The 19,097-nt window shown below is 33.1% G+C and overlaps 1 protein-coding gene across 1 annotated transcript; it reads right to left on the bottom strand.

Moving 5' to 3' along the window:
- Nucleotides 1-16,342: 16,342 nt before the first annotated feature.
- LOC148197527 (uncharacterized) lies at nt 16,343-17,236 on the bottom strand. Its single transcript, XM_088114937.1, has one exon. The coding sequence runs from the start codon at nt 17,234-17,236 to the stop codon at nt 16,343-16,345; it is 894 nt and encodes a 297-aa protein (XP_087971063.1).
- Between the last annotated feature and the right edge of the window lie 1,861 nt (nt 17,237-19,097).

Here is a 19,097-nt window from a genome sequence, read left to right as displayed (position 1 = left end):
ACATACCCTTAAGTTTTAGATTTTCTGAGAAACGTATCAATAGAAAATTCTTATATAACGATTAGAAGAAGAAAGAATAATGCATGTTAAAACTCTATATTATCTAATGTGTGCTCATTAGTTGAAGCAAGCCTTATAAAAATATATTAGAAAAAATCAAACAAAAGAAAAGAAGTAGATGAGATAAGTCAAATAGTTACATAAGATGAAGTAAGAAAAAGTAACTCATTAGATGAATGAAGTCAACTAGACAAATCATATTGACTACACAAATGAAGCGGATAAGATAAATCGAGACATATCACACATTATGAAAGTCAAACCAAAGGATCAAATGAGAATACTAAGTAGATAAGTCAAATAGAGTTGACTAGACGATACAGGAAAGTCAAAAGTAGACTAAGCAAAACTCATAAGAGTAGTAGACGATACATAAGACAAAAACAAGGAACTAAGTTTGATAAATTATATAGTGAAAAAAATTTGAACGATAAAAAGGAAGATTTAATCAACAATTAGTATATCAAATTCCTTATTATACAAGTCAAGAATTAGAGGAAAAATAATTTATTGAAGATTTGAATGAAAAGGAAGAATATCCGAAAAATAATCTACATTCAAGATAAAGTATATCTTTGAGATTATATACAAAATTATAGATTTTGAATATTTGAAAAATATCTTAAAGACTATATTCAAAAGTTACAACGATAATATGGATTGAAGAACGAGGAAATATAAATTCAAGAACAAAAACAGGAAAGGAAAGAATGGATAATTGGAAGAAATGAAATACTTTAAAAGTTATATCAAGACCTTCTTTATGCAAAGCAAAATGAAGATATTGATTGGAAAATGAATTAAAGAGAAAATATTTGGAGATGAAAAGATATCAACGTTCATATTCTTTAATGTGAATATAAATACCAAAACCTAAATTAAGAAAAGAAGAATTGATATAGAGAACACACGAAAAATATACAAGAGATAAAGAAGATTCAAAGAAAAAGCATTGAGCTTATAATCTAGATAGCTTGATACTCGTGATATCTAGATAGCTTGATACTCGTGATACCTGGAGAGGGATACTCGTGTTTTCTAAAGAGACTATACTCGTGTTGTAATCAAATTGGGATACTTGATAGAACTTCTTCATTTTTATTTCTTAAGAGATTGAACATAGCCCTGCATTGAGGGTAAACTAGTATAAATTGTATGTACAATCTATTCTTTACATTATTGTTTATCGATTGATATATGCACAAAATGTTTAAAATGTATACAAGCTCTATTCACCCCACTTTCTAGAGCCATATTGCACCAAAGCTTACCTTTGCAGAAGTTCTTAACAGAACAAAAGGATTAATCCAAGTAGACAAAATCACGAAGGCAAAATTTGTTGTAATTTGTCACCCTCTTTTCAAAACAAAAAATTTTGACTTATGGAGCATAAGGATGATACCATACCTTGAAAGCATTGACCTACGTTTATTTGAAGTCATTCAAAATGACATTCCTGATCTAACTGATCATAATGGAAAAGTTCTTTCACAAAGTACTTGGAATGAAAGTCAAATGTACATATTAATAAAAATGAAAAATTCAAACATATATTACCATATGCTCTTTCAGAACATGTCATCCGAGTTCGAAACATACTTTTTGTAAAAGAAACATGGGAATAATTGGTTAATGCTCATGAAGATATAATAAAGGACTCATAACACTCAAAAATAGATTTAGATCACGTAACACATTATAATCTCATGGCAGGCACTACAAGTTATGCATCAAATGACTCAGATGAATAAGAGGTAGATTTTCTATATATACATTTTGTTCATCAACCATAGTATAAGTATTTATCCAATAGTGCTAGAATAATTAACGTATACATAAACTTGAAAATAGAAATTCAAGGATAATTGTAAAGAGTTTGAAATACTTAAGGCTAGGCATATGTGAATATGAAATATTTATCACTAAAAATACATCTCTATGAGATTCGAATGAGGATCTCACAAAATATCGAAAAACAAAACATGAAAAACTAAAAGAAGAAATAACTTTTGTTAAAGAAAATATTAATAATGAGGCTAACAAAATCATAGAAGATTTAACCTATAAGAATAATTCATTACAAAAAATCTTGTCACAAGCTAATACAAACGAAAAATCTGAAGAGTTTTTTCTTTAAAGGATTGATTTGAATAAGATTTGTTACAATTGGACTTATCGAGTTTGTGAATTAAAAAGTGATTTTTAGTTGCATAAATCATTTCTAAATATTCTAATGTTGTTTAATGCAACTAAAGTTAAAGTTTGATTTATTCAAAGCGTGAAATTAAATTGTTTCGAGTTACAAAATAAGTCCAACATTAGAAATCTAGAAAGAAATATACAAGGAGCTTAGGAACCTGGAAGGGTTCTAATTTCACTCTCTCTCTCTTCTCTCATGTTTTCCATCCTGTCTTATTCTATTTTTATGTTATTTCCACATTTCATAGAGTGTTAAGCTTTTAGAGTTGATTTTGCTGTAATTTCTTAACTAAATTTTTAGGTTAGATGAATAAATTTGTTTGTTCTTTTGATTCTTGTTGTGATTCATTTTTGGATGTGTCTTGCTTCTTAATCAAGTAAAAGTAATGATTTTTATATTGTAGCAAGTTAGCATGGGGTTAAATCTATATAACAATAAATCATGAGAAGAGTTTTTAATTTTAATTGAGAATTGACTTTGATTAAGTTAGAAACTTTCATGTGATTGAATGAGTTTTTGCGAATAATTGAGAATGTACTTTGATTAAAGGTGAAAATTTTAACAAAAAATAATCAACAATGTGTTTTGGTTAATTAACTTTTTACTTGATATACAAAGTTATTGTTTTAAATTGAGAATATACTTTGGTTGATAGTGAGAACGCCAACAAATTAATTAAGAATTTACATTCATTAATTTGAAAATCTAAGATAATAATTAATATCTTTAGATAACTAATGATGAATCCTATTTTAAGAAAGTAGTAAAATCAACTTATTTTCTTTATCATACTTTTTATCTTTTATAATCTTTTTATAAATTTATTTCTTTCTATCTTTTGTTATTTTGTTCTTTAATATTTTATTTATCTTTATCATCTTTATTATTTTTATTTTACTAATTTTTTATATGAACTAAGTTGTCTTTACCCTTTCTATTTTGTTACCTACTGAATTTGTTTACTTTAGTAGTATTAATTTGATCGCGTCAACGATAATGTTATCAATTACTAATTAGGAACTCAAGAAAATCTCATTATAAAATCGAAATAGGATTCAAAGAGAAAAATATTTCAAAAGTAGAATTAAAGTGTCCAAATGTTACTCTCTACGATAAATAAATATACACACGCGCACGCGCACGCACACACATTCACATCTACTAAAAGTTAACGCCGTCCAATTTTAAGACTAATAGTAAGAGTTTTAAAACTACGAGGACTAAAAACTATCAAAGTTTCGAGTAGGGACTAAACCGAAAATCGTGTGATACTTAAGGGACGAAAAACAAATTTAACCCATTAAAAAACATTATGATTAAAATACCTAGAAGGAACTTTCCCTTGCATTGTCGATTTCTGATTAAGCAACTCAAACATTTGCAACAAGAAGAGAACGACATAATTAACTAAAAAAATGCACAAAACAACACAAATCTTAATTCAAAACTGAAATTTGGTTCTCATAACGGTAACATAAAGATGAAAACGAAAAAGGACCTTGTTGAATTCAAGTACATCAGACTCGAAGCGTATTTTATCCCATTTATCACACCGAATATTCTTAGAACCTGCTTTAATGGTAACTCCTCTAGTTCCAGGAATCAAGATATCCCTCTGGTTATGTTCATCAAGCACCACTAACCTCTCTCCACGAATCCCCTTTGCAAACCTCAACCGAAAATCACTGCCCATATCGAACCTTTTCCCCAAACACTCCAATGCTACCATCTCAACACTCTGGGAGAGGTTAGGAACAAGTGGAGTGCACCTCTAGGTTCGCTGAATTTAGGGTTGTTGGATTGGGAATGGGATAGGAACTGAACCCTAAATTATTTTCGCGATAGACTATTCACGCAACTCAGATTTTATTTTCCCCCAAATCTTTGAGTTCCTCTCTCGCGGACAATAAGTTCTTTTCCTCTCGTGGCGTAGTGAGTGTAGCAGTGGCGGGTTCCGAGTTACGATTTAGGGTTTCCTTTTGCCTCTGCTATTCCCGACTATTATTTTTTATGGTTACGAAATGAAAATTTTGGGGTTTAGGGTTTCTAGAATTACGAATTGGGAATTTATGTTTTTTTTGTTATCTTAAAATTGGGATTTTTGGTTTGGGAATTCTTTTTAGGAGCTCTGTTCTTGTTTCTCAAATTATGTTTGAGGTTTGAATTCTGGTTTGGGAAATCTTGTTTCTTGATCTGGTTGCATTTTCGTTTGGGGTTTGGGATTGTTTGTGGTGGTTTCCACCTTTAAAGTGGCCTGCAATGGCAGACACCGGTTCAGACTCGTTTTAGACTTGACGACAGTTACTTTGGTTTCCTTGCTTCTATGGAAAGGAGTCAGACTTGATGGCAATGGCTTTGGGTTCCTTGCTTGGCTGTGGAGAGGAGTTACTGTGGCCCGACAATGTCACAATTGGTTTAGATTGAACTTAGTTGGGCTTACATGCCTAGAGTTTGGTTTATGATTGAACTTTGTTGCAGAGATAAAAATATTATTAAAATTAAGATAAATAGAATTGAAAAAGGTTGTCAAATTCCACGTATAAAGCTATGAATGCCACATTTTAAAAACTGGCCACCTCAATCTCCTACCTCATAAAAACCTTAACCTCGTTAAGACAATTTAACGGCAGGGGCCCAATTGACTCAAATTAGCATTTTTAGGACTAAATTGGGGATTATAATAAATTGAGGATCGAACTGGGAAAAACCCACAAAAATAGAGACAACTAAAGGGGTTTAACCTAAAACTAAAAGGTTATATCCATCTTTTTTCTTTTTATCTATCTTGTTGATGAGTGCATATTTATGCCCACATTTATGCTTTAAAATTCAAATTTTTGATGGGATAATTGTGCTTAAATGGTTGATTTTAAGTGAATTTGTGATGATTGGAATTGTTGGGTTTGGGAAATAAAGAGACGTAAAAAGTGAGTTTTACGCATAAATTATTCTTGGATGTTCTAATGTTTATTTGTGCAGTTGAGAATATAAGTTTTATTGGTCCAAATGGTAATTCAAGGCCCAAAATCAGATTTTATTTAGAAAATTCAGAAGGGGCTAAAGTGTAGATAGAAGAAATTTCAGGGCATTTGTGCAATTTTGGAAAGTTAGAAAAACTAAAAGATAAATTAGTTGTTGAATTAATGTAATTTGGGAATATCAACAGAAAATATCTTCCAAATAATGTTATAATTATCTAAATCTTTTAGTTATTTGGAAGATATAAGATAAAAGATTTTGTCAACTGAATATTTAGAGTCCAAGCCCAATCAAGCCCTTATAAAGAGACCCAGGGGGAACTTCACTTCATTCATTCATTCTCTAATACCCCTCTCACTTTTCTTTCATCTTGTATTCAACTTCATTCATTGAGAGCTAAGCATCTAGGGCTATTCTACTGTAATTCCATTATGGATTCTGAGGTTAGATTGAGTTAATGCAATTGTTTATTTTGATTATTGATTTAAGTTGTTCTCTCTCTATGTCTTTCATCTCTCTATCAAATTAAAAGCAAAGATTTTTGCATCATAATGTGTTTGAATCTACATGCATATTGATTATATGAGTTCTAGGGTTTCTAGGTTTAATTGAGAATTTACTTTGATTTTATTTAGGAACTTTCATATGATTAAATAGTTTTTACTATCAATTGAGAATGTACTTTGGTTGGTAGTAATAATTTCAACTATAATTAATTGAGAATTTACTTTGATTGATTAACTTTTAACTTGGTTAGGAGATTTAAGAATAGACATGATTAAACACAATAGAATTTGATTGAGAATGTACTTTGGTTGAATTTATTATGAATAATCTAGAAAGGTTTTGCATTTGATTGAGAATTTACTTTGGTTAAATGCATGATCGCCCTCGAATTAATTAAGAATGTACTTTAATTAATTTGAAACTTAAATAATAATCAATTGAACAATTATCTGTGAATAACCGATGACGAATCTATCTTGGAAAAGCAGTGGAATTAGCCTATTTAATCATAACTGTTTTTAAGTTTCTTATTTATTCTTTAAACATTATTCAACCATTACTTTTATTCATAAGCATTGCATAACATTCATAAGAGTCAGATATTCGAAAGCAATTCCGTGTTCGTTGGGAGACAACTCAGGGTTATTTTAACCCTATCTACTTTCTTGAATACTACTTGGCAATACTGAAGTTGCATTGAAAAGTAGTATTAATTTGATAGCTTCAACGACATCGTATCACTTATATATATATATATATATATATATATATATCAAACCAATAAATTTAAATACTAAAAATCATAATATATCTTAATGAAATAAAGATTTTATAATCATGTATATAAGATGAATTTTTAGTTCAAAAATAAAAATTGTTCTTATTAAGGACTTTATGTGAGTCCTTTAAGAGGGAGTAGGATTCATATGGCTTTCACAACTCTTAACAAATGCTCCTAATGATTGGAATGAGAAAGATTCATTTTGTAAACTCTTTGTTAAATACTATGTGTATTTATAGGTTTTTTGGGTCTTATTATTTATATGATAAAAACAAACAATATCAAGATAATATCAAATAATATTAACAACTTATCGTATATGTATGGTATATAGTATACACCAAACGGTTAACACTCATGATCAATCGGTCCATCCGCTACATCAACAATGTTGGCCCATAATTGGGCCAACGTTTAAGTTATTATTGGGCCAATAGTCCAGTAGACGATAAAAAATCAAAGATATTTGATTAAAGATATTGATAAGTCGTTTATGAGTAACTAACCGAATCTAAAGGTAAGTTTGTTTATATTTTATTAGATCTGTGCTAGTTTAGGATCCATGAGATGACTTATAAATATAAGGGCAAGGCCAAAAGCCAGGTAGGTTCGACAAGAACTCAAATACACAATTATGATAAACAATTCACTAAACTACGCCTAACTTGAGCGTTGGAGTGCCTTTTGTAGGTACCTCCCCCCTCCGGTCAAGAGTGAAAGCAAGCGGAATAAGGAATTCAAGCAGTGGAAGACAGGAAGGCTTCGTCAAAAATATATGTCTCTTAGCCTTACACATATCCATACATAAACAGTATATAAAAAATAATACTATCTTACATAATTAACTATAAGATAATTAACTATATGTTATGTTAATTTATGATATTAAAAAATATCTTAACATAATCAAACTAGCAAGATTAGTTAATATATGATTATTATCCTAAAAATATATCATAAGATATTATTTAATCATTCGACCATATTACTTAATATATTTATTGAATTAGGTAAATGAAATATAAACTACTCAAATTCACATTCATTATCTTCAATTATCTCTCTTAACAACTATATTCTATAGAAAAATATACCAGACATATTTTATGTTATATCATATCTTCAAGACAAAATTTTCAATTATTAACTTTGATAAGAAAAATTAAGAACTATCAGCAGATGAATAACTAACAACATATTTTCTCTAATCCCAGATTCTTCTCCAATCCCTATAATCACTAGTGCAGTTAAGGGAAACGACAACGATTATTTTTGCACATAGGTAGTGGTTCCAGAACCGAGACATATACAGGCGAGACAAAAAGTCTACCATTTTTGTCTCGGTTGCGAACCGAACTTTTTTGCCTCGGTTCTAAGATAACCGAAGTAGTAGGATTTTCCTTTTTTTATTTTTTTAAGGACTTTTCGCCTCGGTTCTACTTGAACCAAGGCAGTATCTTGAACTTTTCCATATTTGTACCTTTGTATCTTTTTTCGCGAAAAATGAAATAATTTTAATTTTCTTTTAAATTAAGTGATATTTTTCACTGAATTTTATCTCTCTTCTGTTTTCCTCTTTTCCCTCACTTTCTTTGATTTTCCTGTCTTATTGTCTTATAATCCAAAAGGATTATGTCTCCCAAATTATCTTTGATTTTTCTATCTTATTGTCTAATAATCCAAGATTATGTCTCCCATATTATAGTTATCAGGGAATAAAAACAAAAATTCTAATTTTTATGGTAAACTCGCAACAAATGAAATATATGCAAATGTTTGCCATGGTTCCACAACTCTCAAAGCAAGTGTTGTAATCAGTCCACATACAAAGAGTGTCAGGCAAATGACAGTCTGCATAAACTCTGCAAAAACATCATTCAACAGAAAAAGTTAAACTTCTGAATCACAGACTCGCTTCTTCATACACAACATTGCAAGTTCCTCCTTTTCAACTTAGCATAAGCAACCATGAATAATTAGAAACTTAATTTTATATATCTTTGAGTAAAAGTTCTTAAAAGAAGGATCTGAAATATAGCCTAAATTAAATCTTATATATTGCACTCCTAGAAAAGTTTTAAAATGAAACAAGAAAACAAGCATTATAATGAAGCCTTATGAAGATGCTAAGAGTTCCATTATGTGTTCTAACAATGACAGATGCTTTGGAATATGTAAAATCAAGATTACTACCCAAGTTGACAGCAACAAAGACATAATTCTCTACAAGGTTGAGCTAAATCATTGCGAACTCTTCGATCATAACAAGTAATGAAGCACCCAGATAGGCCAAGCAGTGCGAAAAATAATAAAGCTCCTGCATTAGAAATTACCAACAAAAAATTAACCAAAACCAATATCTTTTAGACTTTGGAACAACGAAACATTGAACTCAAGGCAATGGACTCAAAATAATTCACAAAAGAAATATTGCATTAGCATGTTGATGACACAATTAAAGTTAATCGCAATTTACCACATATGTAGTAAAAGCTCATTTCACTATCAAAACCCCAGAGAAGACGAAGCCAATATTGTTGGTAACCATCAATTAGATAAACCAAATATGCTAGTTATGCAATGACCTGCATAGGCATTGAAGGGGTTGAATCAGATTAGCTATACGCACTCACAAAGTACAAATGGACAAGTATATACATTGCTAGACAAAACAAAACAAATCACCTATAAGCTGGACAAACAGAAAAATAAACAGAATGTCTCTGGTGACAAAAAACCGAAATTTCAGGGTACGACATTTCTTATCAGCAGCAACATGAACAAACAAATGGTAAGAAGCCTTGCATGTTGTACAGTGAGCAAAGGAAAACCCTTCCTGCAAAACAAAAAAAATTAAGTCAAAGGTAAAGACGCACTCTAAAGGCAAAACCTTTCCTTGCATGTTGTCACCGCCGCACTCCAAAACCAACAATAAGCAAATTCCAAAGACCGAAGACGAGTCCTATAGTGAAGTCAAAGGCATTATCGGCAGTAGAGACCTTGACGTTGTCGCCAAAATGGAGTACCTCATCGAGTGGAAAGACGGCCATGAGTCGTCTTGGGTTCCTGCAGACTTCATAGCCAAAGACATCATCGCTGAGTACGAAACCCCGTGGTGGACCGCCGCGAAGAAGGATGATGAGCCCACGTTGAGGAATCTCATCGAATCTGGCGACGACCATGATGTAGAAGCTTTGGACGCTGAAGGTTGTACCACGCTCCTCTTCGTAGCCGGGCTTGGCTCAGAACCGTGCGTGAAGCTGTTGGCAGTATGTTCCCTTAGGCAACGGTTGTCTTAGAACCGAGGTATATAGTGTCTAAAAATTTACAGCTTTGCTATCGCATTTTTATATGTTTCGGTTTTTAAAAAATGAAGCGTAATGGACGATTTAAAATATAGAGTTTTCACTAGTGAATGTTTATCTCAAGCATCCAATAAAAATACTTTCTTTACGCAAGCAAATTTATCTATATTCATGTTTACCATGTTTTGATCTTTGAATGACAAACACTTTTATTGATCTTCTTTTGGAAACATAGTAAAAATAAAAGAATTTTAAGAACTTAGTTTGATTAAAGCTTTGAATTCTTAAAAATGAATTTTAAAATACGAATCTTAAGTATTATTTTGAAAAGAGTTAAAACTATTAATGATTTAGTGAACCACAACGAAATTATAGAAAAAAAATTATTTCGTGTTAAAAAGAGAAACTAGTTAAAATAAATCAAACTTTAATTTAGTTTACTTGTTATGTTTTCAAAGGTTTATTTCTGTGAAGGATTTAGTTTTATGCACATTCTCTTTTAGAATCCGCATAGTTTAATTACTTTGTAATACTTTTTTCATGTGACATTCTTTTATATTAAATTTGTAATCACTATATTGATATAAATTATTCATTACTTAAAACAATAACTAAAATTAATAATACTGGTGGAAATATAAGCCACTTTGATCAAAGCCACAATTATCAGTTAACATATATGATCAAATAATGTTTGTTAAAAAATATTTAAAAATTATTTTTTAATATATAATAATAGACAGAATCAATATACACGTGGTGTCTTTCCTTATAAAAAATTTACTCTCTAAAATAAATAATTATACACACACATATATATTTATTTATTTATCAAACTAATAAATTCAGATACTAAATCAGAATATATCTTAAAGTTTAAGTTAGGATATGATATGAAAAAACAAATTTGAGACGCGATACGCCATATCTTTATCTAATTATCTTTTGTTAGTTTGTAGAAGGTAGACTTTATAAATAACTGTGCAGATCAGGAAAACAAACCCAAAATTTGTTTCCAAGTCCAAGTGTCGAGTTTCTGCATTCTGTTAAAGTACGTGTAATCCTCTCAAGAGCTTTCAAAGATTCCTTCTGTTCATCTACGTCTTTTCTTTTTTCAACCACCAACACCCTTCACTCACTAAACCTCTCTCTGTTTCTTCAGCACAAAAGTATATCTTTTAATCTGAAATTGCTGCACACGACTTCAATTCTATTAAACTTTTTTCATTCCCACGTTCAAATCAAGTGCTGTGATCAACAATTTTCACTCCAAGAACGACCTCTCTAAGGTATGTTGCACTTCTTAGTTCCCTCATTTGTAACTTCTTTCGATTCATCTGTGTTGTTCTTGAATTCCCAGAACTATGTGTTGCTTTTCTTTTCTGTTTGTTGATGCGTGACCATGCTGAAAAATAGAGTGCTTGAAACTTGATATTTTCTTTTTACTTCTACCAAATTTTCATACTGTTTTGCTTTGAGTAAAATGGTGCGACTTTGTTGACTGATCAAAACAGAAAACTCAGTTTCAACCCTCAAATGTTCCCCCTTTATATATTTTCTTGATTTTTTGTAAAGGGATCTTTGATGTTAAGAGGTGGGGTTGGTCGATCAAATTCAAAATCACATTGTTAAAATCTGGGGTAGGCAAATTTTAACAAGAACTGCATAATCTGGGTTGTTCTCTGCAGAAGCAGTGCTGGTTCCTAAAATATGTTTCTTCTTACATCATGTATTGAGAATACCATTTGTTCTCATTTGGGTATCATGTTCTGAAGTTAATGTAACAATTTATGATTATGTTATTGAGAAATTTGCCACTTCTGAAACGACAATAACCAGCAAAATGCAGAAGATGCCAAGAGCAAGAGGAGAAGAGTTGGTGCTGCTCAGAAAGAGGAGTAATGAGAAGGAGAATAATGTGACAGAAAGCAAACCAGAAAACATGTCAAAGAAAAAGTCCAATATGTATGGTCACAATAAGAAGAAGGAAGGTGCAAATGAGTCGCTGAAGGTGATAAAGGAAGAGACAGAAAAGTTGAGCATAAAAGAAAGCAAAGACAAATCAGGAACACATTCTAAGGTGTGCTATTGTGCACCAACCACTCATGAAGGTTCATTCAGGTGCCGTCTCCACCGCAAGAAATCAGCCACAGATAGTAAGAGCAATACGAGGATGAATTCTCAGTGCACAAAAGGGATGGTGGAGTTTCAGCCTCATTTTTCAAGTGTTGGTAGGGTTCCCTCTTTTCAAGTTGGAACACATGGTAGCCTACTCAAACTGTCAAGGATGGATTCTGTTTAAGGATTTTAGCTTAGTTTCTTGTTCAACTTATGGGTTAGAATGGATTCTTTCTAAGGATTTTAGCCTAGTTTCTTGTTCAACTTGTAGGCTAGACAGCTGTGTTTGTTTCGTGTCATTCTTTTTCCATTCTCGTGAATGTGATGTTAAAAATAAATGTTCTTATTTTTGTTAACTAGTTATGAAAATATATTCTTGTGTTGATAAACAATTTTGACAAAGGTCACAATATTAATTTGAAAATGTCTTCATATACTTTAATAAAGGAGGCGGGTTTTATGTGTATGAAATTATGGTTTTCATTTAGACCATATGTGCATGGTTCACTTTAAATCATGTTAAAGCAATAAGGAGATTTAGGTTTTGGTTTATTTTATTTTTATCTTTTATTTTTGCCTTTGGTGAATTTCTCTATTTCTTGCCTCGTGGGATCCTTCCCTCTTTTCTTCCTTTTCTTAACATTCTTCTTTTATTTTTGTAACTTAGGAAATTGTACTAGCACGTGATTATGTAGAGGTAAAATATCCACTCTTTATAAATAAGAGTATCTCCTTCCCTAAATCATATATAGAGTGATGGTTAGTTCTATGATATTTATTATTGTTAGTTCTATGTGTTAGTCAATTTACGGTAGGAAGTAATGTGTGAGAACAGAGAGAATATGAAATGAAGAAAACTGTATTGTATTGTATTAGGAAAAACTCTGAAACTAGAAAACAGTACAGACAAGTATATAAAAGGTAAAACAGGCTTGGTCAAAATACATGACCGTTATTACAGTTACAATTTTAAACTACTCAACACACCCCTCCTAAAGTGAAACTGTTGAAAGATCTAATTCCAAGGTGTTCTCTCAATTTCTGAAATCTGTTTTGGCGAAGTGCTTTGGTAAAAATATCAGCAGTTTGATCCTCAGTTGGACAATGTAGAAGATCAAGTTTCTTCTTATCAACTTGCTCTCTCAAGTAGTGATACCGTGTTTCTATGTGTTTGCTGCGTCCATGTGCCACAGGATTTCTGGCAAGGCTGATTGCAGATTTGTTATCTACCATGAGCTTCACTGGTTTGCAATAGTTGATCACAAGTTCATCAAGCATCGCTTCAATCCACGCACACTGACATGCAGTTTCTGAAGCAGCCACATATTCGGCCTCGCATGAAGACAGTGCAACAATGTTCTGCTTCTTCGAGCACCAACTGAATGTAGCCTCCATGAACTTGAACACATATCCGTAAGTGCTTTTTCTGTCAAGCTGATCTCCAGACCAATCAGAGTCACTCCATGCTTCCAGAACTTCATTTGTTTCACTGTGTTTCTTTGGATAAAACAGACCATAATCTGCTGTTCCCTTTAGGTATCTCAATATGTGTTTGGCAGCACTCAGATGTGATTGTCTTGGATCTCCCATATACCTGCTGATCAATCCAACACTGTAAGAAATATCAGGTCTACTGTTGCATACATACCTGAGTGAGCCCACGATCTGCTTATATAAGGTTGCGTCAACTCTTTTATCCTCTGCTTGCAGTGATAGTTTTGTGTTGGCCATTATGGGTGTACATGTGCTGTTGCAATTTTCCATGCCAAACCGCTTCAAAATATCACTTACATACTTCTTTTGATGCACCAGGATTCCACCATCTACACGTGAGAATTCCAGCCCAAGAAAATAACCTAGACTTCCGAGATCAGTCATCTCAAAGTCTTCTTTCATCCTTGCTTTGAACTCATTGATTTCTTCTTCATTAGTACCTGTTATTAATAGATCATCTACATACAAACAGATTAATACAATGCCATTGTTACTAACCTGTTTTGAGTAGACTCCAAACTCAACCCTGCATTTCTTGAATCCATTCTTTATCAGCCAGGCATTAATGTGTGTGTTCCAGGCTCGTGGTGCTTGTCTTAGCCCGTATAACGCCTTGTTGAGTTTGAACACTTTAGCTTCTTCACCCTTTTTGACAAATCCAGGAGGCTGTGTCACATATACTTCTTCTTCCAAAGGGCCATTCAAGAAGGCTGACTTCACGTCCATCTGACTGATTTCCCAGTCTTTTGCATTTGCTATGGCAACCACAAGCCTTACGGTCTCTAACCTTGCTACTGGTGCAAATACGTCTGTAAAATCCACTCCAGGCTTTTGGAGAAAACCTTTTGCAACCAATCTTGCTTTTAGCTTGGATATACTTCCATCTGGTTTTAGTTTAGTTTTGAATACCCATTTAACTTCTATCGGATGCTTGTGTCTAGGCAGTTCTGTCATTGTCCAAGTGCCATTCTTCTCAATTGCCTTTAATTCTTCTACCATAGCTTCCTTCCATTTCTCTTCTCTGATAGCTTGTTCCCAAGAAAGTATCTCTGTATCAACAAGAAAGGCATCATGATAAATCTCACCTGTTTCTGTAATCTCTCTATCAGTATAGACCTCATGATTCATTAGTCTTGTGGAAGGAAATCTGGTACGTTGTGATTTCCTAATGTTGTTAACTCCTTCATTTGTATCCATCTGATCACCAGTCTCAGGTCTCCTATCTTCTAACCAGCTGGGAACTATTCTGTTAGCACTTTGAGTTGATTCCAATTCCTGCCAATCATAGATTGCTGATTCATCAACAATAACATCTCTACTGATTACAATCACCTTTTTTCTCGGGTTGTACATCCTGTAGGCACCTGTGCTGTGATATCCAACCAGTATTAAAGCTTCACTCTTGTCTTCTAACTTTCTTCTCTTCTCATCTGGAATGTGCTTATGACAGACTGAACCAAATATCCTCAGGTGTTTAATTGATGGCTTGACTCCAGTCCATGCCTCTTCAGGAGTAGAGTCTATCAAGGCCGTGGTTGGGCACCTATTCAACAAGTAGGCTGCTGTAACGACAGCTTCTCCCCAGAGATTGTGTGGTAGATTCTTTCCTTTCAGCAAGCATCTTGTCATCTCCACTAGAGTTCTGTTTCTCCTTTCGGCTAAGCCATTGTGCTGTGGGGTGTAGGGTGCTATGACTTCATGATTAATTCCCTTTTCTTCACAAAACCTGTTCATCTCGCCTGAGTTGAATTCTCCACCTCCATCAGTCCGAAGTATCTTGACTTGTAAGGCAGATTGTCGCTCAACAAATGCACAGAATTTAACAAAATATGAGTAAACTTCTTTTTTTTCTTTTAACAAATATACCCATAATTTTCTTGTCCATTCATCAACAAAAAGGAGAAAATATTTATTACCTCCAAATGTAGTTGTCTCGAATGGACCACAAACATCTGCATGCACGATTTCAAGCGACTGTTTGGCACGTTTTGGAGCAGATTTCCCGAACCTTGACTTGGTTTGTTTGCCCAGAATGCACTCTTCACATAGTTTCTCTGGAACAGTAATCAGGGGAATTCCTTTTACTAAATCTTTGCTGTTTAACAGACTTAAACTTCGAAAGTTTAAGTGCCCTAGTCTGTAGTGCCATTTCCAACTTTCATCTTCAATACTCGTAGATGATAAGCATTGTATGGTAGAAGCATTTAGATTGACCTTGAAGGTTCTGTTCTTAGCAATTGGAGCCTTGATTATTAGACGATCTTTTTTATCAAGCACTTCTATTGAATTGTCACGCATGATCATTGAGTAACCTTTCTCAAGAAGCTGTCCAAGGCTCAATAAATTGCTCTTCATACTGGGAACAAATAGCACTTCATCCATATAGGCAGTTTCTCCGTTCTTGCATGTGAGCAAGACTTTTCCCACTCCTTCTGCCATTACCATGCTGTCGTCTGCAAACCTTATCTTGCTTTTCTTACTTGAATCTAGTTCAACCAGCCAATCTCTTCTTCCAGTCATATGGTTAGAGCATCCTGTGTCAAGATACCAACTCTGATCATTCTCCACATGTTCTTGGTTGTAGTCTGTCAACATAACGCATCTTTCTTTTATCTTTGTATCTGCATGTTGTCTCTCACTTGATTGACAACAGCTGCCCTTTATTTCTCCACTGAACATGTAATCCACATTCTTCCATAGGAAACGTGTCATGTTGTCCATAGGTAACGTGTAATCCACATTCTTCCAGCACATGTTCTTTGTCGGCAAATCTTTGTCTATTTTCCTAATTTCACTTGCAACACCCATTAATACCACTAATTCTGATTCACTGTCATGTGTATCTTGTGCCAGATTTGCAGTATCATCACTTTTGCCCTTCGTAGCAGATTCATTGTGTCAGCAATCATAGGAATAGTGACCATACTTCTTGCAAACGTAACACTGTATGTTCCGTTTATCTATGCCTTTCCTGCCTCTGCCTCTCGGACATCTACCACCTCTGCTACCTCCATCTTCTCCGGTTTCTTCATCATTCTGATCTGAGTAGGTCGTATTTCTTCCACCATTTCGTCCACCTCTACCTCTCGATCTTCCTCGGCCTCTGCCTCGGTTCTTGTAGTTTTGCTTTGTTCTTGTTTGAAGAGCTTGCTCCGTTGCTTGTATCGCAGCTGCTTTCTCAGCATTCTTTCTTTCAAGCAGTCTCTGTTCATGTGCAACAAGCGAATTCTGTAATTCTTCTATTTTCAATGAGTCGAGATCTTTACACTCTTCAATGGTGATTACAATGTGATCATACTGCGGGGTTAGAGTACGCAAGACTTTTTCAATTAATTTTCTATCCTTGACAATTTTTCCGCAGGCCCTCATATCATTGATGAGATTCTGGATTCTGCCCATGTATTCAATCACAGTTTCTTCCGTCCCCATGCCCAGAAGTTCATATTGTCGCTGTAACGCTTGTAGTCGCACCTTTTTTACTTTTCCCGTATTCCCATAACCTTCTTGGAGAATATCCCAGGCTTCCTTGGCAGTAGACGCTTTAGAGATCTTTTGAAAGATGGTTGGAGAGACGCATTGATGAAGAAGCATTCTTGCTTTGCAATCCAGACGACGTTCTTCCTTCTGAAGTTTCTTCGCTGCTGCTGTATCATCTTCTTTAAATTCTTTAACTCCCTGTTTCACGATTTCATCAACCTCTTGATACCCTAGAATCGCCTCCATCTTAACGCACCAGTCATCATAATCTTTTCCATCGAAGACTGGAAGATTGCTGTGAACCATGTTTGCCATTGCACCACTCTTTGATCGTCACCAGAGATTCTGCGAATGTCCCGAATCGAAAACGAAAGCTCTGAATACCACTGTTAGTCAATTTACGGTAGGAAGTAATGTGTGAGAACAGAGAGAATATGAAATGAAGAAAACTGTATTGTATTGTATTAGGAAAAACTCTGAAACTAGAAAACAGTACAGACAAGTATATAAAAGGTAAAACAGGCTTGGTCAAAATACATGACCGTTATTACAGTTACAATTTTAAACTACTCAACACTATGATCTTCATTATCATTTAGTGACAAACCTTTTATATTACATTACTTCTTCAAAGTTTTTCATTTATTTTTTATATATTTTTTAAAATTATATTTATATTACTATATTATGTTTTTAAGCTTTTAGTGGAAAAAATCAAAATAGTAATTACTATAAAAACAAAAAACAAACCTTGATTATAGTTGTATTTATAGCATAATCTAATGCTCATGGACCTTTACCTGGATGGGCTTGGATTTAGGCCCAATGGCTTAAGGATCCATTTACCTTGATTGATGCAATAATTGATTAGATCTTACTAAGTTTCATACGGAGCGATACATCATTAGATTTGGTAGGTGGACATGTACTTGACTAGGCTACTTAGTAAGTAGTTCACCATTAGCTTCCACAAGTGGCACATGGTACTAGTGGGAGGCACATAACCCTCACAAGGTGACACCTAGTTATTAATACACGACGTCTACTCTTGGTTGGCAGTAATATAAACGTTTATATGGACTTCTCTACTTCTTGGTCTTGTGGGATCCTTGGCTTTCACGTTACTTCAATATTGTCTTTCTTTTCTTAACACTTCTCCTTTAATTTGGTAACTTGGGAGATTGTAGGAACACGTGATTATGTAGGTCAAATATTCACTCTCTATATAGGAGTATCTTCCTTTGAATCACATATTAACTTTCTCTTCTTTTTTCATCACCTTAAAATCTTTCTCTTGAGTGATGGTTAGTTTTATGATCTTCATTACCACTTAGTGGCGAATCTTTTATATTATAGGACTTCCCCAAAGTTTTTTCATTTAATCTTTTATTCATATTTTAATATTATATTTATATATTATTATATTATTTATATTAATTTTTCTAAACTTTTCTTAAGACCTCATGCACAACCCGTACCCTACCCCCTTCCATATTGTTCTTCTCTCTTTTGTTTCTCTCTCTTTTGCACCTCTCTTTCTATCTCAATTTTCATCCTCAATTTCTTATCCTTTTCAAAATCAAATTTTACCTTGGTAAAATTTAGAAGTTAAAAATTATTTTCTATCGGTCAATTTCTTCTTTTGAGTAAGCTCATTTTTTATCCTTTTTCTCAAAAATACATGTTTTTCTTTTGCATGTGATAAATTTGCCTATTGTGTACCACTTGACAGTGATAAATTTATTTAGTTTTAAATAGGTGAGAGGTGATGAATTTATATTAGAAAAATTATGATCAACAGTAAAAAAAATATTCTTTTCTCAAAAGGAAGGTTTGTGATGAAGATGGAAAAATGCAACTATCTCATTTAATGATAGCTTTTTATGGCTATTTTATGATATGATACTGAATGATAATCATATTTTTTTGGATTCTACTATCATGTGTGCTTGTTTTGGGTAGATGAAATGAAGACACAAAATGAAGACTTTTTTTAATTAGAAAAAAAAAATTCAAATATAAAAAATTTAATTCTTATTGTTTATTGGGAAGCTTGTGCAACATAAAACGAATAAATCACTAAGGTTAGTTCTTATCCACTTATAAAGAAACCATTTTTTTTTTTCATATTCTAAGTCACCTTTTACTACATTCCTAAGGACTTAAGGACATACAC

This window comes from Vigna umbellata, chromosome 5 (genome assembly GCF_029865625.1).
Source record: "Vigna umbellata cultivar VRB3 chromosome 5, Vumbellata_1.0, whole genome shotgun sequence".
Taxonomy (NCBI): Eukaryota; Viridiplantae; Streptophyta; class Magnoliopsida; order Fabales; family Fabaceae; genus Vigna; species Vigna umbellata.
This window is presented reverse-complemented; position numbering and strand designations above follow the sequence as displayed.